This window comes from Maylandia zebra, linkage group LG3 (assembly GCF_041146795.1).
Source record: "Maylandia zebra isolate NMK-2024a linkage group LG3, Mzebra_GT3a, whole genome shotgun sequence".
Classification (NCBI taxonomy): domain Eukaryota; kingdom Metazoa; phylum Chordata; class Actinopteri; order Cichliformes; family Cichlidae; genus Maylandia; species Maylandia zebra.
The window spans coordinates 24313713-24340148 of record NC_135169.1 but is presented as its reverse complement, the minus strand read 5'-3'; the positions used below and the strand labels follow the sequence as shown (position 1 = coordinate 24340148).

The window sequence follows — 26436 nt, the reverse complement described above, 5'->3', positions numbered from 1 at the left end:
TGGGCCGAGAGCTCGCCAAAAAGCCAAATATCAAACATACCACCGAATTTAAAAGTATAATGTCTCCTGTGGACCGTGTGGGATACGTTTGCCACGTTTACTGATATTTCTTAGGTTAAAAAGTACAAACGGTTACTTGATTTTTGGCTTTAATCGTGAATTTTTATGCGTTAATCGAATCCAAACTGCAATACGTGCAATGACAGGAGCAAACGGGTGTGCAAATGCATTCACATTCTGCAACAATCAGTCTAGTGACTTCCTCATAAGCCTTAATTTGAACAACAAATAAGAGCTTTGTGATTCTTAGATGAACTTGTTTAATAAAGGATGCAGACACGCTGAATTTTCCATAACACGTCGTCTTATCATTACATCCTGTCCCCGTGAATTAATGATGTTTGTGCTCTAGTGTAGCCGCTGAGCATGAAAATAAACAGCAACGGAAAGTGGAAAATATTAAATCATTACTTCACATCACATTCTGCAGCGATGGGACAACAATAACAGTGGGCCGAAAAGAGGAAACGTCTGTTTTTGGGAAAGTAAATGAGCTGGAAATGCTGAGAATCGCCATTCTGAGTAAGAGAACTACTCTGAAGTTGTGCAAGCGACTTTAGAGTAACACGTTCACTCTGAGAAGGTTATTACAAGTGTCAGGGGTGACAAAAGTTGCACTTGCCAAAGAAAACAACATAATAAAAGATAGAATCAAAAACATAAGACTTCACTTGTTTACTGGCTCACATCACTGCAAAAATCCCCCATTCAGAGGCCATTATTGTAACACAAGTCTAATGAGCATTTGTTCAGTAGAGCTCGGTCTCCATGTCTTCATAATTTCACTGTCATTACTGGCAATGTTATTTGTTCTCTCGACTAGAGCAGCTTTGCATGAGTCCCAGCTCAGAATAATCCTTGTTTATCTTATAGTGGGTCTTGGTGCAGCTCCTCTGTTCATCCTCTGACACAAGCTGCTTTAGTTCCTCTTACTTTGCAAACAGCAGGGTGGGCCCCACTGCTGGGACCGAAAGTATGTTCAGTGAATAGGGTTTTTCGACCCCACCGCACATGCTTCTGACTGCAACTCAACGTCATCCCTGTTTTTGTTGTTAGATACAGAAATAAAAGACAGAAATTGTTGAGGATGAAGTAAGAATTTTTTTTTAAGTTGTTAAAAGTTTCTTACTATGTGAAAGCCTGCTAGGAGTATTACTTGAAGCTCTGTTCTGAACCTCATAGAACAAAATAACTGGGTGTGCATCAGAAGTTCGTGAGGGTCACCTCTACCTGTGCAGCTGCCCTTCAAAAAAAAACCCAGAAACTACTGTAATGGTCGTTTCGTTTCTTCTAATTGGCTGCCGGCTCCAAACAGAAGGTATAAACAGCAGGTGGGTGGGGCTTCTGTGCTCACAGTCAGAGTGCCTGAGAAGACCATATAAGGGATATCCACCTCACCAGTGGTTTATTGGGGGGAAAAAATAGACATATATCTGTATCCACCCATTTAACACTCTCTCTCTGTCCTTATTTAATACAGCGAGTTTAATTTGTCAGTTATAATCAGTTTTATCTGTCCACTTTTTTGGAAAAATACACACACACACACACACACACACACACACACACACACACACACACACACACATTACCTCTGCCAGTCCGACATTCTTCTTCTTAATGGCGTACTGCAGACAGTGGCTAAGAGTTCTGGTCAACAGCAGATTTGTCGACTTGCGGATCATATCGTCCACCTCTGTGGAGCTGAGAAAAACACATACATAATAAATACATAAGCGAAGAGAACGGGAGAGTCTGTGACTGTGCAGAAGCGATTTCTTCCATTTCTTGCAGAGAGCTGCTACGCCCGAAAGCCAGTACAAACAGTTTAAGTGAATTTCTCTGTCTGCGACTCTCTCCATTTGGGAAAAAGTCTAAATGTCAGCCAACTCTAACAAGTACATTACCATGTTATGAGCTGTCAGGCTCATTAAAACTCTAACGCCATCCTAAATGCCCTGATAAGACTTCAGCTTTAAACTTGCCAACCAAAAACTGGTCATTTAGGACTCATGATCCTAAATGTATGACCACAGAATATCAAAGAAATCAAACTTCTTCCTCCAAATTCTTAAAATTCTTAAAGCTTTAATAGTTGTAAAATTACCAGCTGTGCTCAGCCAGCGGACTTAACTCTGAAATGAGCTCAAATTTCCTATTAAAACAAATGTTTGATGGCAGAAAAATCAGACCCACTTAAAGAATCTCCGACACGCTATCAGCTTTGTTATGTTTGAAATGCGGGTGATGTTTGGTGAAGAAACCCAGACAATTTTCTGCACAATTTTGGGGGTCCAGTAAAGTTTTTTATGGCAGGGTGTCTCTTTCTCTGGCCTCCTGTTTAATAACAACACGTTCCTGGAAACAACTACACAAAAAGTCGTGTGACTTCGGGCTCGGTGTGATAGGCAAAAGGTTGCGTGTACAGACAGAAGAGAGGTCGTAACCCATGAGAGACCAGAGGTAAAGCACACAGTATTAGAAGATGATGCACGCTCTTGCAGGAAAAGGTCAGGGGAGGTCAAAACGAGTCGCACAGGCAGAGATAATCACTGTGAATGAAAGCAATCGCTTTCTCCCGCTGAGGGATGATGAACAATCTGTGTTTGTGTGTGTGTTTTATTTTCTGTGTTTGAATCCAGAGCCCTGTGGGCAACAAATACATTCCAACTGAATCAGTAAATTGTCTGTGCCTGGAATTCAACACACATGCACACTGAGTTGCCTGAGGGAGAGCGAAAGCTGGAATTCAAACTCACTGCTTTTCCAAAAAAGCAGAGGAATCCTAAAAACGTTCCGACAAATCGGAGCAAAGGTTGCGGGGGGTGGTGGAGGAAGACAGAAAAAAAAATTCCTGGAGCGGCAGAAGTGCCGAGTGGACAGAAATGGTGGAGAGTGGCAAAAAGTCAATGTATGCTGGTGAACTCACCGAAACGCGCGCATACATATACAAATATAGACACACCGCAGAGCTGGGTTTGAGTTTCATTGTATTTATGCTGCCATCAGTCACAATAAATGCACGGCGATCTGCGCTGTCAAAGGGAAGCCAGAAGCCTTCAGATGAGGCGTGTTTACAGCACGCCCAGGAGGTATTTTCTAAAAATACACAGGCAGCAGCATCAGCGATGACAACAACGAAAAAAATGAACGCAGTCAGCAGTGAAAACAGCGACGGGCTGAATACACACAAAACACTGTGGACGTTCAAACGTGTGGCAGTAAGTAACTGCGCCACGTAGCACTCGCTACATTTAATAAAAGAATCAACTGTGGTAACCGATTTGCCAGCCAAGTAAACTCTGCTCTCCCTCTGTGTGTGTGTGTGTGTGTGTGTGTGTGTGTGTGTGTGTGTGTGTAACCGCCACCAGCGTGCGTCTCGCAAACTACGATGGCAAACTAAAAGCATTCCAGTCGTGCTTGATTCTCGCGCTTCACTGGCTCCCCAGCACAGCTCTCTGGATCATCCGTCACTGAATCAGCAGATTTCATACCACATTACGTCCCAGCAGCTCGCAAAGCAACCGAAAATGATGCTGAGGAACAGAAAAGCTGCTATGATGTCACCGAGAGCAAAAATCAGAAGTGTTTCAGTCAATGTGATTGTGAACTGCAGCTCAGCACACAACAGATATGAAAGTCTGATGAGCGTCTCTGCTTATTAAGTCTCTGCGTATTAAAAGTTGCAACTGTCTGCTCAGGGAGTTGCAACTTTTTTGACATCCAGTCTTGCATTTACAGCTACACTACATAGGTCACATGTTTCTGTTTTACAAAACCAACCAATGTGAACATCAACCAAAAAAGCATTTCCTAATCTTTTCATGCAGCACTTATATATTGATGAGGTATTCTGGTTCATAAATAGAGGGTGTCTATCTGCAGAGGTGCAGGTGCGTTTGACACATAAGGTTTTATGCTCTGTATATCGATCCGTCCATTCAGCAGGCACTGCAGGGGTTTGGTGCCTTGTGCACTAGGCACCAAACCCCTGGCAGGCAGAACAGTAGTTGCCAAGAATTTGAAAATAACTACCTTGCTTATATTTTGTATTTATATTCTATACTTTATCTACTGGTGCACATACCTGCCCAGAGATTGCACATATAAATTATTAGTACAACAAACAAAAGAATGAATGACGAGACAAACGATTATTAAAGGTCGTGAACTGACTCTACAATATATATATATAAAGAATGTGCTAACTTTAGATTCTGCCTACAACTCCTTTAAATCAGTCTCATGCTGAGATTTAGGCCAAAAACTACTCATAACTAAATCCTAGTTGGGTTACTAACATTGTAACATAAAAAATGTGACGTATAAAGTTCCACAGAGAGGCTTAAGTTAAGTATTTTAAATACAATATTGATTAAGTAATTAGTAATTAATTACTTTATAAAGTAACTGACTCAACACTGTCGTCAGATAGCCTGCAGATTTACATTTGCGATTAACTGTGAATGTCAGAAGACTACAATCTTCAAGCTGTTACAAGCTATAATTGGCTTTTATCTGTAGGTGGGGGAGTATTAATTACTCAATAAGTAAATTAACTAAATACTTCTTAAAATCCCTATAAACCTTGAGTGGACAAACAATAGAAATTAAACTCTTTAAATAATAAATACATTTTTTTACAGTACGCAGCGGTAGCATCTCTTCCACAACGTAGCCTGCAATCATTTTTCAAGCTCACCTTCAGACGCTTTCTGTGCTGCTGAAGTAAAATCAGGTTTTGCTGCTTAGCAGGAGTTGCCGCGGTGTTATCCATGGATGATGAACAAGGATCACTCTGAAGTGTTCGTCTATGCTCTCGTGTCAGGCGCTTCAGTAGATTACTCCTGCTATTAACAGCAGCTGATAGTTTTTACATATAACTGTAATGTTCTTGTCTGCTTGTTTCAGAAAAGTGAAGAGACGGGAATATGTCTATTTCATAAAACAGCCACTCGCTTCAGCCGAGTCCGACATCTTCCGCTTTAGAATACGACTATGCAGCAAACTGGCGCGAAATGACGCGCACCTGCACTACAGCGACGTTAAAGCGGCAGAGTTTACTTTTACCTTTAGAAGACAAATTATTGAAATTAAATAATGATATTCAGCGAGTTTAATTATTTTACAATGTAACGCAAATACATTGTAAGTAACTCTAATTAAAATACCTAAAAATGAACAGTAATCAGTTACTCTACTTTTTCAGTGGAAAAGTAATTTAATTACAGTAACGCGTTACTTAATAATGCGTTACACCCAACACTGTCTGACGATATATTACAACTGCTTTCTTTATAATTCCTTTAATGTAACAAACAAGATGGATCTTTTCCATGCTGAAATGCTATCTGGCGATTCATCACTAGGAATTACGTCTAGCGTCACTTAGATCAATTTGATTCATTTCTTCTTGCAGGCCTCTACAATTCAGAACGCTTTCCATATAACACCTCTAATTGTTCTCTAATGCCGTGTTACTTCCCACGATGCATTTCACGGACTTGGTGCAGGTCTATCCAATTGCATCCAGAAACATTGTGTACATTGTCTACATCTGTTGTTAACACCCCCTGGAAATCAAAAATGGGTTGAGGCAATCCAGAGTATTTGCATTCACACATTTGTCATGGTAAACTTCCAACTGACCGATGTCAAAGAACTACTCAGCTCTCCCAGTCTCAAACATAAGCATGTGCTCATGCCTGTTGTTATCGTGCCAGCACTGCTCTGGAAATATTACCACTCTGACGTCCACAGCGGCTTGAAGTGTTTGCAATCCAATACCTACCTGTGAACAAGACTGACATCTGCAGCTTAATTTTGAATCACTTGATTGTATTTGTGGGGAAAATGTGGCCAATAAGTGTTGACATTTTCATCTACAATCGCCTCTGTTTTCTTTCCAGTCTTTACCTCAAATAGGCTGGCTGAGCATGCATGCCGTTTCTCAGCAACACACTCGTTCATATTCACAGTTTGACAGATTCACACCCACAGTCTTCTTCCACTGGACCGGCTCATGGGCATCTGTGTGGCAGCAGATTCATTTTCACCTTCCAGACTGTTCTCCAACTGGTTCATCATGAGCTCCACCATCCTCTGGCTAACAGCTCCCGCTGATCTACCTCTAGGCTACAGGTTGATGTCTTTCGCACATATTTTCATGCCAACATCACCTCATCTTCTTCTCCTCCAAAAACGTCACAAACTTGCACAGCCTTCATCACTCAGGCTCCTGCCAGTCCAACACTCAGGTCTTCGTCAGGCCTATAATTATGTCTTAGTTGTCTGCTTTAGCTACTTTGGCACAATAGACTATACAATCATTTCCAAACTGAATATAAATAATAGAATTTCTGAGGTAGTACTGCAATAGTTCAAACAACAGCCTCCTATACACGTATCATCCAAGGGTCCGACATGTTCAATCCAAAGTGTTTTTTGAGTTTGACAGACATCCAGACAAAAAAAAAAAAAAGCCTCTTTGCACCTGATATTACCTGAACAGGCATAATGAACTCATATCTAATAGTGAACGAGAAGAACTTTGGATAAACTGATAAATGGGATTATTAATAACTTGCAGAACTACACCTAAAAGTACAGCTGCTCCAAATAAATTAGTTCTTAGAGCTTATCATACTTATCTTTGAACACGAATATAATTGTCTTGTGCATGCAAGTCCACTGATACGTGAAAAAATACAGAGTAATGCCAGAGAAAGTGCTTTCCAACTTAAGATCTCTTAAACACAGACAACAGCTGGGAAGACGGAAAGTAACAAAAAAAAGAATAGTGACAGAGCTAAGACCATCATTTTTTTTTTTAATGAATGCTGCAGTGAACAGATGCTGCAGATGTGGGATGGAAGATATGACGAACTGGGGAGAAGGTGATGCAAGAGCTTGAAAATCAGCACCAGTACGACGTCAGTCTGTATTTGAGTTATTGGAAAGGCAGGTTTGTCTTTTACTAAATGCTTTGATAACACAGATTGAGTAGTTACGATTTACTAGTTAGTTCTAAAGTCAACAGTGCTAGAAAACTCTGCAAAATACTGGCAACAGCAACTAGGACTCCTCACCCTCCTACCAGATGGTATCCTAAGTGACTTCCTTCTCGAGTAATTGCATACACAAGATTTTCAAATGACAAGTGAACTGACCTTAAGGTCAAGGTCACTGAGATTTTTAGTAGATATCAATTTGAAACCACCGATATATTTCCACACCTAACACACCGATAAGTTTGACCATATCAGCCAGGGCTTATAGAGAGCTGACTGGTCCATAACAGCTGTGGCTTTCGAACAGTAGGCAACATATTTTCCATCTTGGGGAATCATCAAGATTTGTTTTTGGCAAATGTGAGATGAACCTTTGTATTATTTTGGTTTGACAGTGGGGTTGTCCTTGAAACTCTTCCATGGATGCCATTTTTGCTTAACTATTTCAATGTACTAATGTGCACTGTTTTTTTGTTTTCTTTTACAACGTCCTGGATAAGTCGTCAATGTTTTCTTGGAGTAATTTTGGAAGCCCATTCACTCCTGGGAAGGTTCACAACTGTTCAACTATATCTATATATCTATATATATATATATCTATATTCAGGGGTAAATACTTTTTCACAGCACATGAACATGTTTGAATTCCTGGAATGCATAGATTTTTGAACTAGTAGGTAATGGTTCCCATGCAAGTCAAATAAGTATGTCGTGACCTCAATTTGTTAGTCAGAACAGTCAGTATAGCTCAGTTGTCACCTCCAGGTTTTATAAAACATGAAAAAAAATGATGGTGATTGGCAAAATGTTCAAATTGTAGCTTAAAAGAGGTAGTTTCCATAATAGTGAGTAACATCACAGTGGGTAGATCCAGTTTTTATTTAAAGTCTATTGTGCGGAAATGCAGAGCTATTGGGTAAATGTTTCGATATTTGAACTTGGACCAAAGTGGTGGCTTTATCAACCCCAAGGCTAAAAATGTCATCCTTATAGCTACTATGGCAGCTTGCCTGAAACACACAAGTCTAGAACAACAGGAGAAGACAAGCACACATGGAGGCACTAAAGTACACTTGCGCATATGCATGCAAGTGTACCCACTTTCCACCAAATTATAAAAGTGAACAGAGGTTACGGTCAGAGGTCGGAGTGTGGGGGGTGCTTGGGATCAGTGACCAAAGTCCTGCACCATCATCCCGTCTGCTTCCGGATCTGTGTATCCATGTATATGTCTGTTTGAAACAGGCAGGAAGGCATGCCACTGCAGTAACCAGATAGCAGGGTGTGCATGGCCATAAAAAAAATCCAGCCAGGTCAAACAGTGGAGTCATTACTCTGATTGAGAAGAGCGATTAGTGCTGTCTGGTCAGCAAGAGACCAGAAAGAAACTTTTACTTGAAAAACATCTGTCGGGAACATTTTGACAGGTTCAGACACAAGAGTCCAGACGCGCACACAGAATCGTTTCCACTGTCCAATAAATCTGACCAAAGCAGACTGTATTTGTAGGAATGAGTCCTCAACAAATACAGAAGACTACTACTTCTACTATTTGTGCTCCAGTGAATTCTGCTCATGCTTTCAATTTTTAGCATTTCAGAGAGTTCATATGCTCTAGAAAGTGCCAGAGACACAGGCTTCTTCAGCTTGATTCATTTTCACAAAGATGGTGACTAAACTGTCTCTAACACAAACACACAACTGTTCTGCTTTTCTAAACCGATGACTTTAATTAGATGCCTTGGACTTTCTTTTTTCTTTTTCCCCATCCCCAATCATCCCTGCTCCTGCCGCCGTCTCCTTTTTCCCCCGGTCACGGATCAATGGCACCTCCCCAATTCCCAGCCTCCAGGGAGAATCAACTGATGCACACATACGCACAAGGAGCCACTAAACATTCGTAGAGCTTCGTCTACAGAAGCGGACAAGAGCACAAAAATATTAAAGCTATATGACTCAGAGTTACAGGTACAAGTAAAAAATGTTATTCATTTGGAACGCACAACGCAAATCTGAACATGACTCTAATAATGTGTTTCAAACTGAAGGACCCAGAGTCCGTGCTATTCTGGAAGTGAATGTTCAGTTCTTTGTTCTGCTTTTTCAAGCTCAAAGTGAGGATCTTTAGCTTTTACATTAAGCGGGAAATTTGTTGTGTGTGTGTGTGTTTGTGTGTGTGCGTCTGGCTGAGGCCCAGGCCTGCTGAATCCCTCTGGACAGCAGAAGTTGTTTCCTGATTGCTCATCTTCTCAGTAGAAAAGTAGCTGCATTGTTTTACTTAATTCTTCCATCAACCATAACCCACACACACGCTTACCATTTAACCTTTTCAGAACAGAAGCTCTGTGTGTGTGTGTGTGTGTGTGTGTGCATGCTGTATCCCACTCGAGCCAGATCTAATGAGACAAAAACCCCTGGTCAGAATGGAAAGAACCAATCAACCAAACGGCGTCTGCTGTCTGCTGAGTGTGTGTGTGTCAGTGAGAATGAATGGGAGAAGGTGTGCAGGCGTTGAAGTTTGTGGTCAATCTGAATCGTTTGAGCTGCAACAATTGATCCTGACCTGGTGAAAATATTTGCCTGAATAAAAAAAAATATGAATATGAATAATTGCTCACACAAAAGCCCATTTCAATGACTTTTGAACAATTTTTTATAAGTACCACAGACTAAAGATAGTTACCCAACGAAATGGTAGAGACTGATGAGTCCGCATCAGTGTGCAGTCATTGCAAATGCAGATTTTGTTATTACTAAAGACAGCTAATACAATCAGCTCTCATCTAAATCTTTTATTGTAAATGATTTTTGTGAGGTGATGAGAGACGACATTTTGTAGGTGAAGTGATGAGTTTCTGGACATTTATGCTTCAGCAGGAAATTTGCACAGTAGCTACGCTGTCACCACGATCTCCCCTGAAACACTGAGCTATAAGCTGCACCTTCATAGAAATGTAACTACAACTTGGGTCGACGCAGCTCCCAACAATCCCGACTACTTTTTCCCCAGAGTTTTGGAATTTTTCAGTCAGAGAATAACAATCATCTCCTCAACATGAGGATAAGAATCATAGCATCAATATAAGGACTCACAAAATTCCTGGGGTGAGATTTTTGAAACGATCAGAACAGACGTGAGTGAATGTAAAAAGAAGTGGAAAACCTAAATGTGATTGCCCCCAGGGAACAAAATAAACCACAGCAAAGAGCAATGGGGGGGGGGGGGGGGGGGGGGGGTGTCCTAGCATTCTGTTTGTTTCTATTCGTCTCAAGTCTGAATCAAGCTCAAATGACACCTTAGCGACTGAACAGCTTCTGTCTATTTTTCCATATATCTTTTGAGCTTCTCTTACAGAGTGAATAATGTGGGGAGTAAACTATTTAAATGAATCATAAAGACATAATTTGATAAGACAAATTCTTCTTCTTTTGTGCTACCAGGAATGTATAACTATTTGGAATGATGTGGGAGATGATCAGAGCGTAACTAGTGGATATGAAAATGCTGTGAGCCTGAGGTTTAACACAGACACCTGCATATTTATCTATTTCATTTGTATTTCCTTTCCTTTTGGGAAGCTTCATTATAGCATCAGATCTATTAGACAATACTGTGCGCAAAAGTCTTGAACAACACCTCATTTCTTTATTTTGTGCCAAACAGGGGAAAACGGCTGCACTATGCCAAATTACACAAGAACATTAGTGGCAACAGGTCTTACAGAGGGATGAATTCAAACTTGGGTCAACATTATTGAAGCAATGTGGGATCATCTTGACAAAGAACAGACCAAAAGTCAGCCAACATCCAAAGAAGAACTTTGAATATCCTTCAAGTAGTCTGGAGAAATACTTAAAGACATCACAAGAAAGCTAAGAGAGTTCAGGCTTTATTGAAGAATAAAAGGTGGCCGTACTAAATATTGACTTTCAAGCTCTTCTCAAATATATACAATTGAGACGTGCGCAAGACTTTTGCACAGTAATGTACATTTAAATGTGTACCAACACAGATTTATTGAAGTGACTCATATCTGGAGCTACAATCCTTTCTGAATCTTGTAAACCACGACTGTCACTGAATGCGTTTCACTGTTTGCTGCCCACAGAAAAATCAGATTCAAGGTGAACAGAACAAATCTATTCACCTTCAGCTGGCTGTCCTCAATCAGTGTTTCCATGCTGCTTATAGAAGCATCTGTAAAATCAAAAGCACTAAACTCTGACACCAGGACTGTCAGTGGCAGAGGAGTGTAAGCATGCAGCGCATGTACCTGAGATGAAGGTCCTCAGAGTATTTCAGACAAGCGTAGATGAACTCTTTTAGCTGGCAGTAGACTTTTGGCACAAACTCTGAGAAGGGAAGCTTCTTTGGGAAGGGAAGCTGGAGGAAATGGGGCGAAAAATAAGAGATTAAGTGAGATTTTACTCAAACTTTAATTCACATACTGCACAAAAGCTAACTTGAGCAAGTTCAAGCATAGAGGTAGTTTTTTCTTGAGAGTTCCTAAAGGGAAGAAGCTTTTGCATGGAAGAAATTAAACTGACATGACTGCAAGAAGCAACATGCAGCACTTGATAGCGTATAAAACTCTTTTTGCACACTTTTATATCGTCTATGTTCTCTACCTTTTCCAGTTCGGGGTCTTGAAAGGGACACTGGGAAGTGTATTGTCTGTACTCCTCCTCCGTTGAGACTGGGATTGGACTGTAGTTGTCCTGGTCTATCACCTGCCTGCAGAGGGCAAAGAAACAAATAAATCAAAGGTAAATAACTTCCCATCTTCTCCAAAGAGGTCAACACACACCCACACCCACAGAGGATACATATAAACAATCATCCCATTGGGGGTCGTTTTAATTCTTGAGGTTTTCTTACCACCCTGCCCTCTTTCACCACCCCCGCGTCTTTTTGGCACTCCAGAGTTCGGACGTTCCAGCGTTCCATGGAGAGGCCGTGAACCGGAGCGCGCTCTCTCCCTCTCCCCAACAATACAACACAAAATTCCTGTGGCTTCCACGATGTGTGTGTGTGTGTGTGAAAGAGAAAGATGGAGGAAGGAGAGAGGGAGTGTGTGTTTGTTTGTCCGTTCTCACTGCTGCAAGTCCCACTGGTGTCATTGGACAAAAGCGGTGCTGAAACAATGGCACGTTTAGCCCGAATACAAACACGCACTCTCACACTCAGAGTTTTGTAGGGGGTAGTACCCATTGAAGGGCAGAGAATGTTCCGGACGTTGTTTTAAAACACTTCCTCCCTCTGGCTGGTTGTAAAACTTCAAAACCAGGACGTTTCCCACAGACATGCGCTGCTGCACAAATATGTGTGTGTGTACGAGCTTCATGACCTTATCGTTAGAGAGGTGAAGGTCAGTGCGGCACACACTGGAGTATTTAGAACCCAGCTACTGAAAAACAGCTATCAGGAGAGCGTGGAAACAAAACGTTCGCTACCTGAAGGTGACATTCCATCTCTTGAGTAAGATTTCTCCGTACTGCTCCCTCATCTCCAGCAGCATGTCAAACAGCTGAGACACAGGGAAACCATAACCCTGCAGAAGGGAAAGAAGAGCAGCTGCATGTGAAACCATGGTAAATGGTCTGGTTCTTATATGGCACTTTTCTGCTCTGAGCACTCAAATGGTTAACACAACTTGCCTCATTCACTCACTCACACCCATTTACACACTATGTTGTTTTAACATAAGTGCTTCTATCTAACGTTCACACACATTCATACCCCGATGCATCGGAGAGCAATTTTGGGGTTAGTATCTTGTCCAAGGATATTTCCACGGAGATTGGAGCAGACAGACGAGCCCAAATATTCATGCCTCCACCACTGTGCTTGACAGCCGGTATGAGGTGTTTATGCTGATATGCTGTGTTTGGGTTTCTCCAGATGTGGCACATGTGGTTTGCTAAGATGCAACTTTGCAAACTTAAGCTGTGCTGTCACGTTCTTTTCAGAGGGAAGTGGCTTTGTTCTGGCAAACCTTCTAAGCAGGCCATACTTGTTTAGTCTTTTTGTAACTGCGCTGTTATGAGCTAACTGAGGCTCGTAAAGTCTAAGCTGCAGCTCTTGGGTTTTTTGCAGTTTCTCTGAGCATTGAGCGATCTGACCTTGGGGTGTTTTTACTGGGACATGTTCCTGGGAAGATTGTGACAGCACATAGCTGGCTAACAGGGCTGCTGTCTGACAAGACTTCGCTCTAGGAGGACTAAGTTGATACAGGTGGATGAGATTAAACACATAATTATTTGATTTTTCAAAACAATATTTTGCATCAAATGTCTGAAATGTCAAAATAAAGACTGATGGAAGGACCAATTAAAATGAGGTTGGAAAACAACATGCCTTCAACATAAGACTGAGAGTGTGGTATAAAGAAAACCCAAGGTATAGTTTCCTCTCTGCTGGAAGAAATACAGAAGAATTCCAAAAAATAATAATAAAATAAAACAGAAACGCCCTCAAACATAAACAATGAGTAGAAATTTAGCCATTCAGCAGCACTTCATCTCTGTACATGAATGACTTTTGGACATCGAACCACACATTCATCATTCCCCGCCTTTAATGTGCCTCACTCTTCTCTGAATGTTTCTCCCATCCGGTTTTCACCCACATCCCCTCTATCTCCCCTTCATCCTCTCATACATCACACTCAATCCATCCAGGCTAGTTCATAAATACAGCCAGAAAATAAATGGATGGAGCGCAAACTGACAGCACATGATTAAGGTCCATTTCTAAAAATGGACGAATTAAGACAGAAAGTCTCTCTTTTTTTTTTTTAAGAGGCTGGCAGCAGTCTGTTTTGTAAAAACTACAAAACATGCTTTGAACAAGAATCACGGGCCTCTGGGGTCAAATATCTTAGGAGACATGTGCCAAGATAACTGAACAAGAAGTACAAAAACACAACAGCATTTCATATAGCGTGATGCAAAAGGGAACGAGAGGATTTCCTTCCTTTCGAAGTGAAATATTAGGAATTAATCACACACATACCTGCAGAGTATCAGCAAACAGGACAATGAGGTTCTTCAGATCCAGCACCAGGTCAGGGTCGTCACAGTATGACTAAGGAAACAGGAGGGAGGGGTGTGTCTGTGTCATTTCAGACTTTTGTGGAAACATGCATTTCGTATTTAATGAGTGTGTGTGATTCGCCTCACAGAGTGCGTCCTCAGGGCAGCGACTATTTTGGACAGCGCCAACTCCCAGAGCTCCTCTACGTATGCTCTGTTGACCAAACCCTGTGTGGTGTGCAGGACGTGATCCTCCACAACAAAGAAGCTGCAAGCGAGGAGAACAGAGAGACAGATGGAATTACTTAGGCAGTTTGGTAAATATACCTAATCACGCTCCTGCCAAAAGTAAGAGGAGGAGAACAATACCACTCCTGCTGGAGCCAGGACATGGTTAGCTTAGCTTTGCATAAATACTGAGTGCCGGGCTATGTCCAAATCCACCTAGCTCACTGAAGCGCACTAATTTGCATGTTATATTACAGTTCAATATGCACAAAAACCAGGAGGTTAGGTGCCAGAGTGTTTCTACCATTACTATCCAAGAAATAGCTTGGCCTGAAACCTCCAGCGCAACAGCAAATTGTCCTTGTTACACTTCAGATTTTGTACAAATTAAATAAATGAGATATAACTTGAAAAATATTTGAGTAGGAGTCTTTCCTGGATTCAAATTGGATTTGTCTTAGGTGCACTTTGGAAGGGATATACAAACAGATTTAAAGGGACAGTCCACCCGTAAATCAGATTCACATATTTGGCAGAATACTGAGCTGCAGTGACATTTATCCTTTAGACTGCTCTGGAGTTGGCTGCCCAGTTTCTGATATATGTGCTGTAGAGAAGTCTGCCTCCTCTTGAATGTTACAGAACTGAATTGTGCTTTCTGTTTAGTCCCCTACGCACCACAAAAAACAAAAAAAAAAAAAACACCTAAAATCTTAGCAGCAATGTCACAAATCAAAGCCAGTGATACAAAACCTTCCGTTGTTCTAATCCCTTTTTTCAGGAGCTACTTTCCTTCTGTTCAACTAGACCTGAAAACCAGTGGAAACATGCAACTGGCAAAACACTGAAGCAGCTAACAGGAGATGCCACTAATGTTTACGTGCCATTTCTTACAGATTTTGTTGCGGCAAATCAAATATGACAGTTAAAAGAAGTTGACTTGTTACTATTGAGAACAACGTCTTTATAAAGAAGACTAAACATGAAACATGTTCAGCCTGGTCAAGATGCTGCGTCTCATAAAACTCATAATGAAATTCTAGTACTAGTTTCTTTTGATAAGGTATACAGCGATTCTCTTCGGATGGAATACGGCAGCACACGGTGTTCTAGGTTATCCTGTAGACGGCGAAGACAACGACGACGGAAAAAGATGAAAAGAAAAAAAAAAGAAAGAAACAAGACAAGGACGAGTTAAGCAGCTGGAGACTAAGCAGATGAAGAAAAAAAAAGGCCAAGAAGACAACAAAGATAAAGAAGAAAGCAAGAAAAAAACTACTTGTGGGAGATGGCAACAAGTCCAGCTGTGTGTTAGCTGTACTCAGACTCGTTGGTAAGAAAGTCTTGGAGGATCGAGGGATACTGATTCTAATACTGCCTCTTGCAAATATAACAGTACTGTCATGTTTTCCGGACCAAGGTTAGAAATACTTTCACATAAGCGAAGCAGTTAAAAGACCAGGATCTAGATTAGGTTTCACTTTATTAATCCATCTGCTGCTCTTGACAATAACTGTATTTTCCATCATGTCAAACAGAGAAATGTGAAATCTGGTTTTCATAAAAATAAAGCTGCTGATCTTTTCTATGACAAATGGTTTTCTTTGGTTCATCTTTCTCTTTATGATCCATTTTTTTTTCTACAAGATGTTTTTGTGGAAAACAATCCTTAAAATCAGCTGCAAAGTGAATTAAAAATAATTAGGCAATAGGAACGCAAATGAAAACATGTTTCTGGACTGCAGAGGAAGGGACTGTTCAGAGATATCCCCAATCTCAAATAAAAGACAAACACTTGTGTGGCTTATTTTCACCCTGAGAGTACTTTGGGATGGTTCGAGTCAATTCTGACAACTTTTCCAGAAGAGCTGCCATGTTTCTCTGATTTAAAATCATTTGCAAGTGCAAATGACAGCCAGGCAAACGGCGCATTCGCCCAGCCAGGCGTGCGAGGATGCTGATATCTGAGCACAGCAACAAACCCGTCAGTCACACGTTGTGCTGCTGTCTTGAAATGATGCCTGTGTGAAACGGATCAAATCGCCTGCAAAGTGACTTTGGTTTACATCCACTCACAACACGTCTAACTCAAACCAGTGCCCACCGAGCATTGCCAGGCCACAATGAGCCGCACTGCGGTCGGATCAGTGGCCCGGCTATGCATGGTTACTTTTCTCTTTGCTATTACTGAAGGGAATAAATATGATGAGATTCACTCAACAGATTTTTACTTTTTCCAGCTTTTTCTTCATGTAAGAAACTAAAAGATTTGTGCACTTTTTTTATGGAAGACCAAGCAGCATCTTCTACCTGTTTGTACCACAGTGGAACAAAGCACAAATTTCCCTACAAATCCAACTCATTGAGAAAGAATAACTGTAACTTAAAAAATTGTTGATATGTTGATACAGAACAGCTTCACATTTGAGAAGCTTTGCTTTTCATTTGATTTACATATATGTTGGATTTATGCTTTAAAAGCATCAACCAGAAAACACTTTGGTACAAATTCTGATTTTAAATGTACCACATCCATGAAAGTGATTTAACCTGATTTAGACACGCAATTATTAGGTCAATCCAACTTACATATTAGATTTTTTTATCCCGTCCTATGGACAACTTTCTCCAAGCATCTATCTCTGCAGACTAACATTAACCCAGGGCCAAACTGTTCATACTGAATAAGGTTGCAGGTCGCTTAACATTTGCTATGGTGTCTCCACATCTAACACACATGCTCAGTTTGAACCTGTTTGGATCTGTGAAGAGAACCTGCCAAGTCTGAAGTTCATCAGTGACCTGCACAGATCCCACTCAATGACTTGAGGACCATCATGGAGTCCAATTATGAACGTTTGGTGACACATGAACGTGAGTAGCACTGGAGGGTATTCTGCTGTACAGTTGTAAAGCTGTTGGCTCATCAGTGAACGGTATCATTTTCAAATGGATGAGCCGAGCGCCTCAGCTCTCTAATGAGTGTCTCCTGGAGGCAGCCATTTATATTGTGAGAAATCTTCAGTTAGTAAGTTGGAAGACAAACATGGCGTGATGAAGATTTTTAAAAATAAATTTTGATGTCATTTAATGCATCCATTTAATCTTTTTTGTTGTTGTTATTTTGGCAGTTTCAGCCCCCATAAGTTTCCTCATATAAACACGCACAGTTACTAATTAAACATATATAATAACTCTGGTTTTGTGGGCATGCACAACTATTACATAAAAAAAATAAATGCAGATATTAAAGGAAGCCTTAGTTGGAGTTATTTTGAAGTGTTTAATGTCAACAGAGAGCGCAGATGAAAGAATATTAGGGTGGGAGACATGGATGAAGAAGCACTAGTGGATAACAGACAAAGGATGGCACTTTCCAGCACTTCAGATGGGAATAACAGACCTGAGGGTGAGTGCATGAGTCTGAGCTGATGTCCAGTGTTTATAGAAGCGTCTGCTCCAGCAAGACAGACAGAAGGAATAACAGCAACACGCCAACCGCCATCACACACACACTATCAATCCTCACTGCTGCGTGCATGTGAGGGAGAACGAGCGGACGTGTGTGTAGACGCAACATAGAAGTGGGACGGAGTGACGGATGAGAGGACAGTAAAGAAAAGGTGGAGGATGGGGTGTGAGTGGGGAAAAAAGGGGGGCAGGAATAACAGCAGGAGAGGAGGGAGATGAAAAGATGTCAAATGGTCACAAGTCACTCAGAAGAAATGAAATGAGGTGCTGTTAAATGCTGAATGTTTGCTTTCACTCAAACGTTCCTCCGCCTCTGCCAAGGTAAACAGAAATCTCACAATGAGCGGGCGGATGGTCGGTCGGTGGAAATCTGTTATGAGCCATTTTGAAAATATTTACAACTATTTCTAAACAGACGTTTTCATTCTGACCTTTTGGCAAAAGTTCACTTTCAATTAGGGTGAAATTAAAGAAGGAAATTAGAAAAACTTCAAGGAGTAGGAAATAAATAAAAGCGGGCGGACGAACTTACCCAACAATCTGATTGAAGTACCGCCGGTATCCCTCCAGAGTTTCATGCTAGAAATAAATAACAACACAAAGGCCAAACAGAGGGAGAAACAGGGAGTTACTAATAATGTGAAAATATACAAATATCAGAATAACAGGAAACAAACTTATACCAGATTACTCAAATATATGCATCTAAATTCTTTGTTTTATGCATTAGCAACATCTGTTCATCATTTTCAAGTGGCAGAGACATTGACTGTAATTCTATGTGAGGTTGTCGTATTTTTCATCATAACAATTTTGTCCAACCACTGTTTATCTGCTTGTTTACAGGATAAAGGGTGCAGGCTTTATAATAGAGTCCTGCAACAGGAGGGTAATTACATTTAATTTCAGTGTATTTAATGTTCGCCTTCAAAATAAAAGCTGCAAATCTTGAAACACTCCCGTTGTAGCAGTAAGGCAAAAGCTTTACTTTGAAGGTGAATGTTCTCAGTTTCTGGTTTGTGTTGCACTTTCTGCAGTTTCATTTCGTTGGGCGAGTATTTGCCTTTTGTTCTCAACACTAAACAAACTCATCAGTCCTCAGTTTCTCGTGTTTCTGTGATCTTTCTACCTTAAGCCCAATTTTAAGGTGTCCAAAACAATCATGAGAAGGTTTCCTTTGCAGCACCATATACCTTTTTTTTTTTTTTTTTACCAGTAGAAAGCCAGCCACCACAGGCCAACATGTCGGGGTATACATTGGTGGTTGCCAGGGGTCACTAGCCAGTCTAGGCCTGTGTGACTGAGGCCTTGGCTGTTCAAACAGCTTGAGAGTGTGTGTGTGTGCAGGGCTAGGGTGGAGTCAGTGTAGTTAGGAGTGTGTGGACATAACAGTGCATCGAATAACACACAAAGTGAGGGTGCGGAGTCATACCATGTTAGAGTGGGGCTGCAGTACGAGACGGGCCTGTTTCCTCCTTTGCTTTCTGTAGTAGTTCTCAAACACATCACGCAAACCCTAAAAACACAAACTGGAGGTAAGACCGGCTGCAGGGATGGACTGCAAGTACAGCCTGTGAAGCGCCAACAACACAAGCATACAACCCAGTGTTTCAGGTTAATCGAGGTTGGTAGACAACAGGGGAAGAACTCATGTAATGAGGTACAAAATCAAAAGGGTAGACCCACACGAGGATGGAGAAGGTCATGTTAGTGCATACGTGAGTAAGAGGGAGATAGGGAAGCTGCCTTTGATGGCTGGCTAGCGTCACCGCTCAGACATCAAACTAAAACGTACCCACGCAAGAGACACAGAATCGGCTGTCTAAACTTGACCATCTCGTATCTGTTCCTCCCATTACACTGAAGCTCTCTCGCCCTTATCTCTGTTGTGCTAAGATAGACCACAAGTCTCTCTCTCTCTTTCTCTCACACACACACGTATCCAGATCCCACAGTAACCGGTGAGCTCAGAGATAAAGGCCCAGGAGTGGGCAGATAACATGACAAGCTCCCTGAGCTACTGACCAGACCAGCCCACGTATATCTACCCAGCTGACGTTGCTGTTGTAGGAGGTCAGATACAGGAATAAAAATACACCACAAACACAAAGACACCACTGTTTTACCAACTTTGACATTTGACAGCTTCAAAAATAAATGAATACACTTTGTCTTTAATTATGACAACACAACTGCTCTGTTGGGAACATAGGGTGCCAGCATTCAAGTAGAAGTCACTTTGATATGCTCATGACAAAAAGCAACAGCATCACCAGGCAGTATAATATGCTCCATCGTAAAACAGCTCGGTCAGCACCGACCCAAATGCCACAGAGCATCTATTGGATACCCTGGAACAACTCCAGTCCTCGAGGCCTAACCCCACTGCCAATCACCTGGTCCCAGAAAACACAGACCGAGTGTGTGCTGTGTTCATGCTAGCCCTCCATCTGGGATCAGACAAACGATGTTGAAGGCGTCCCTCCTCACGGTACAGTTTCTTTTGAGAAATATGAAATTTGTACATTCAGAAATTACATTTATGTTCATGTTCCCTGCAGTCCATTGCCTCAGTTATTTAAAGAGATTGGAATTTAATAATCAATACCATGATTAGCTTCCAACGTTATACTTTAACCAATTCTCTAATGCTGCAGCCACATTAGTTGTGATCTCATCATCTTTGAAACGGCTGCAACAACTGCTACCTTCAATCCGATTTCAGTGCATCATGACGGCAATGAAATGGCGACAAGAGTCAGTCTGCTGTTAGTTTCTGATTGGATGTGCCACTGCCTTAAAAGTAGCAATTAAAATGGTCGCCACAATTACCTGCGATCAGTCGCCAAATATGAATATAATACGATGGGCGTCATATTTTGACTCTAGTGTCTCTGAGCCATAAAGGACAGTTTCCTTTCTCGCTCTCCGTCTGTTGCCCTTTTGTATTTCTAAGGTTTGCAAACAACCTTGTCCTTCATGCTTTATCTGTCCGCGCTCCTTTTCAAAACTTAAATAAAGAAAAAAAGAATATCAACAAAAAAGTATTTGTTAAAAAAAATTAAGATCTAAAGTGCTTTATGTGGATTTTGGCATCATGCTCAGCTACACTCTTTAGTCGTTCCCTTGATTAAACCGTGCCCTTTGAAAACAAAGATACCAACAAAACAATGTGGTGAATGGTAGAAATACAGCTCTCCCTGGTAGTGTGTCAGAACTAGGTTGAGCTTGTTTGGAGGTGACAAAACTGTTTTTTAATTCCCAGTTTGACCCTCAGTGGAACAATGTGTATTCAACAAATGAGAGGCATCAAACCGCTGTGAACTCTGCATTATACAGCGCTCGCTGTCCCTGAGAGAGCGTGAGCACGGGGTGAGAAACACGGGCTGAGATCAGCACGAGTGTTTGTGCGACAATATAACATCACCAGAGAAGGTGAGGAGAGATAAACGAAACAGAGAGGAGCTGAAAGAGAGAAGAACACCAGCAGGCGGAGCCAGCAGAGAATCAAAGAAAGAACGGATCAGACAGCACGAGGATCAGACGTGAATAAATTACAACAACATGAACCCGACAAAAACCTGCTAACAAAGAAAGACAAATGTTTCTAGTAACTGCTCACAGACTATTTATGTTCATGGCACCAGCTTTCTTCTGATTGGCTGCCCCACACAAACATAGGGTGTGAGGAACTGGTGGGTGGGGCTTGTCTACTCCTGCGCTCCATACTGTCTGAGATGACCATACTGAGAATGTACCTGTTCACACACCAACTTCATTATGTGAATCTTTGTTTTATATGCACATCCGCCAATCAGCAGTGTAATTACAACAAAACAGTATAACAAGCCGGTTCCCCTCTTAAATAAACGACTACAGTCTCCCACTGGAGTGAGCGTGACTGAGCATAAGTGTTCCACCTTTACTGAAGTAAACACATCTGCTTGCTAAAGGTCAAGAAGTCAGTCTTTTTTCACCTTTTTGATCTCTTTATAGACATTTTCCTCCACTATAGCCCAACATCCCATCACCTGACCCCTTTATTTGAAACTTCAGCCCATGTTTATTATAAGCATCCAACAATAAGAGTGTTTACATGAAATAGACTTTTCATTTCTTTTTAAGTCTTTGAAAACACTGTTTGATTTCTAGTCTCAGTCACTAGTTTTATATCATATTCAATACAAAAAAAATTCATTTAGCAAATGTATAGCTCTTATCACACATTGCCCTCTACGCCCCTGTCTCCCTTTAAGAAAGGTAAAGAAGAACGATTTTGCAACTTTACATCTCTGGCAGGTTTTTCCAAACCGGAGGGGTAAGAAAGAAGGTAATGAAGCTTCAGCAATCTGTGAGAGTGACCGAGTCGGACCGCAATTGTTGGAGAGAGGCTAACTTCCACCGTGTGACCTGTGTGATTGCCAATCGGCGCTCAGAGGTTGAAGACGTTGCATGCTCAACCTCCACAACTATCTGGTGGCACCAGCGTAGGTAGTAGGGCTGAGCATGTGACCCAAATGCTGTGAGGCTATTGCAGAGGCCTGGATGTTTTGATGCGTGCAACAGCTTTCCTGTCAACTCAGAACTGTCCTGTCAAAATAAAGGCTAAAAAGTCCAGAAAAAAATGCTTCAATCTCCAAGCAGCTACATGTTTTTCCTAGTTGGAAAAGGGATGCTCGACTATTTTTACTTTATTTAAGAAAAACAAGCTGAGAAGGAGCAGAAGTAGTTGGTTAGAAGCAAGGGAACTTTCAAAATAAAAGACCTACTAGACGAATTGCCTGTATATGTTAATGCTCTCTAAAAAAATGTTTTTTTTAAAGACTCAAGGATCTGTTAGAGCAGCTGCTTTGTTCCAGCTGTCGTGCTGTAGCTCAGAGTTCCCAGTCTGACCGGTTTGATGGACTGGCTGCTACCGCCGCTCACCTCGCCTCTCCTTCCCCTCGTCTCTGCCCGACACGCTGGGCTTTAGGCCCGTGTTTACATCCATCGCAGCTCTGCCCACATTTGTCAACGTGCGGTACGTGTGCGAGTGTAACAAAGGAGTATTGTTCGGGCTCGCCGCTGCTCCACAGCGGGTGGAAAATTGTGGGCCTTAAAGGTGGAAAAGGGAAAGCGGGGAGAAGAGTGGACGGGGGGGGGGGGGGGTTGGTCTTGATTGCAAATGGGATTCTACGTCCAGGTTTGCTACAAAAATAAATGAAAGTGCTACAAGCGTGTGCCTGTGGAAGTACAAGACATTCTCAAACATTTAACAATCAGACTGTGTGTGTGTGTGTGTGTGTGTGTGTGTGTGTGTGTGTGTGTGTGTGTGTGTGTGTGTGTGTGTGTGTGTGTGTGTGTGTGTGTGTGGGGTTTTATTTTCTGATATTAAATCCACATCTCCACCCGACAGCTTGTCATTCAAAGCGCCGCAGCACAGCTTATTTTAACACACAAAACAGTTTGAGTGTGTCTGTTTAATCTTGTGTCCTTTCTGCATTTTAATAGAAACGCAAACAAAATCTCAAATGGCAGCAGCAGCAGGAGGAGGAGGAGGGGGAACATAAATGACTAAGAGTGTGTGACCCCAAAGGTTCAGGGGTCAATCCTTTCAACACCTTCCCGAGCAGCAGCGTGCTCCTTTCCTCCCCCCTTTCTCCTTCATCTCGAGTGCTTCATTCCTCCTCTCTCATCCATCCTCCCCTCTCTCGTCTCGCTGCATTTTCACCCTCGTCTTCCTGTTTTTGCCCTTTTAACCTCCCCGTGACCTCCCTCTGCTCCCTACTCTCTGCAACAGCTTATCTCCAATCAGCTGATTGAGGCCTCAGCAACATACAGCAGGGCTGGTTCAAGTGCTGCTGAGGCTCTAATGACTGAGATTTGTGGAAAATTCTTATTTCCTTCCACTTTTCACTCCTCCTGCTTAGCCTCCACATCTCAATGCTCCCTTCTTCCCTTCCTGTGACCCCCGCTCTTCTCATAACCTTCCTCTCTGATTGCCTCTTCCACATCATTAAGGGTGCAGTTCAGCTTTAAGGGGTCAGTAAGATGAGAAAGATCACCATATGGTAGTTCTCCTCCCTCCCCGCGGACCAATAACACCTCACCTGTTACTTGATTCAACCAATCAGATGCTGACCACTCCCTCTAGAAGCAGTATATTTTATTTTGGTTTGGGGAATTTATTGAGCTATTTATGCCACAGATCCACTTTATTGTACTATTCTACCATTATTTATTTTGTTGTATTTTTTGAAACTTTATTTACCTATACTTCCTACATGTGCTGTACTTTCTCCATCTTCCAATATATACATCATCCTTCTGCCTCTCTAACTCAGTCTCCAAATCCATCAAGTTGTCCTTCAGTTGTACTCATGTCTTGTTCATTCTGTTCACTTGGAGTGAAGATCTTGGCATCTTGACCTCTCATCTGTGCCACAGTCTCCAAATCATACATCACAGCAGGAACGATGATACCATCCTGTAAAAAATAGCAGCAAATCACCCCTTACACTCTTCTCTACCCATTCCACCCTGCCAGCACTCTCTTCTTCATCTCTCTTGTGGACTGTTCCTTGATTTGCATGGCTGACCCCAGCTATTTAATCTTAATCTCTTAATCCACCCCCCCCCCACCACCACTTGGAAAGCTCAGCTCGGTGCCATACATGAGTGGTTCTTACACCTAGCTCATTCTTCACTGGGTCACTGATATCTTTCATTTTTACTTTATACACAGTTATTCATATTTTTTCCACATGTGGTTACATCATTACAGAAACTGTAGATCGGTAGTACAGCACTTCATGCAAATACACTTTTCCTAACCTTGTCATATACACACCAGGGCCAAAACACACAAATCTGTCCTACACGGTGGCTCGGGCAGCCACTGATGGGTGATGTGATTTAACGTGACGATCGAAAAAAAAAAAAAATTGCTAATTATGTTTATACAGCCCTGCAACAAAAAATAAATGACAGATTTATGGACCTATCCAGCTCAAAATACACGAACCAGTCTGTATACATATACATTTTAAAAATGTATGTAGAGTAAAAAAAACCTGCAGCAGTCCACTTGGCTTCGCTATTGTGCTACATTATATATTTTATAAATTTTTTCATGACCTTTCCTTCTTTCCTTCTGCTGCAGGTTTTTCCTTAAAAGGGCCCTAAAAAACCAAGTTTTTAGAACTGTAATCTTTTCTTTAAGGGGACATGCAGTGTTTTAAGTTAAATGAGGGAAACCGTTCAGCTTCACACAAACATTTAAAGCCAGAAAATAAAGTGTTTGTGTGTTTATACTTTCTTCACCCACGTCGTCACCTGTCTAAACCTTCTGTGACCTCTCTCTCTTTGTTTCTCCTCCACCATCGTGCCCTGCTTAACCTTTCTTTAACCTCAGCCTTGCTTTTCTACTCCCTCCCTCACTCTTTTGCCCGTTCACTTTCTCCTTCCTGTCATGCACTTCCTGTCCCCCTGTCATACCCCGACCCTCTGGCTGTGCTGGCCTGATAACGTCCCCTACAAAGTCCTACAAAGTCACAAATGCAAACAAACGCACACTCACACAGAGAACCTGAATGCACAGCTAACCCATTCGTGGCACCTCCACCCATGTCACTTTCACTCTAAGTGAGACGAGACACGCGAGTTCTCTCTGCAGTCTGGTTGGAGCGAAGCCAGGCTCGAGCTGGAGGCCCCGTCGTACCGAAGTCGTTTACCCCCTCTGTGCCAGGTCACCCTCAGAGCTGGGCACAAGCAGATTCTGACATTTAAGCAAAAGAAGCGGGCCTCCTCATTATCGCTGGCTGTTGTAGGCGATGAAGAGGATGCTGCTGCAAACCACTGAGCAGGGCTGAACGATGTCAACAATCACATCTCATGAATGAGAAATAAATGAGCCAAACATGATATTTGGAGGCTCTATCATGTTTTGGAGCTATGCTTCAGTCAGTGGTGTAAAATATAAAGAAATGAAAGTAGGTTTAATACTTTTGCACAATATGATGAGCTGGACACAGGGTAGGAAAAAAAGGAGAAAATTCAGCCCCGATCTCATGAGGCCAAGCACTGCTGGTCTGCCTCTGGTGACAGAGTCAAAGCTGACTGTCACATGGCACTGACACTCTGGAGTCAAAGGCAGCTGTTAATAATCCTTCTCGAGCTTCATCTGCAGAACCTGTGTAGGTTTGACCTCCTTTATGTGGACGCTGTGGACCAAAAGCTTCCTTTTAGTCATCTCAGCTCGAGCTGAACTAAACAGCTAGTAGATTTAAGCTTTTAGGGAACAACGTGAGCCCAGCGCTCCAAAGGAAAGGAGTGAACTTTGTAACCAAAGCAGAGCAGCAAAGCATCTTGTTTTCATAAAGCTAATACCATAAATCACCCAGCCCTGATGTAGGCAGAACAAAGTCAGTACAAAGGATGCAACAAACAACATTGTTACTTCAGTCAATCACATGCACAGGAAATACAGGCAGATACACCTTTACGAGCTGATCAGAAAGGAGTTGCGGCTTCACTTAAGCTGGAAAACTGAAGCGCTCATGGATGGAGGAAAGAAACAGCTCTGCATCTTTGATTTGAGACAAAAGAAAAAAAGAGCACAGAAGAAATAAAACAGAAAATGAGAAAATGAACT

At 41.9% G+C, this 26436-nt stretch overlaps 1 protein-coding gene across 3 annotated transcripts in view; it reads right to left on the bottom strand.

Annotated features, from left to right (window-relative positions):
• exoc6b (exocyst complex component 6B) overlaps positions 1-26436 on the bottom strand; it is a 130527-nt gene that overhangs the window by 61532 nt on the left and 42559 nt on the right. For all 3 annotated transcript variants that reach the window (XM_004561120.4, XM_004561117.3, XM_004561119.4), the window contains exons 9-16: positions 19237-19320; positions 18337-18383; positions 14253-14373; positions 14086-14157; positions 12525-12622; positions 11700-11805; positions 11345-11454; positions 1653-1764 (exon numbers count right to left, since the gene is read on the bottom strand). In XM_004561120.4, the coding sequence (XP_004561177.3) occupies positions 1653-1764; positions 11345-11454; positions 11700-11805; positions 12525-12622; positions 14086-14157; positions 14253-14373; positions 18337-18383; positions 19237-19320 (750 nt within the window). The remainder of the gene's footprint in view (positions 1-1652; positions 1765-11344; positions 11455-11699; positions 11806-12524; positions 12623-14085; positions 14158-14252; positions 14374-18336; positions 18384-19236; positions 19321-26436) is intronic.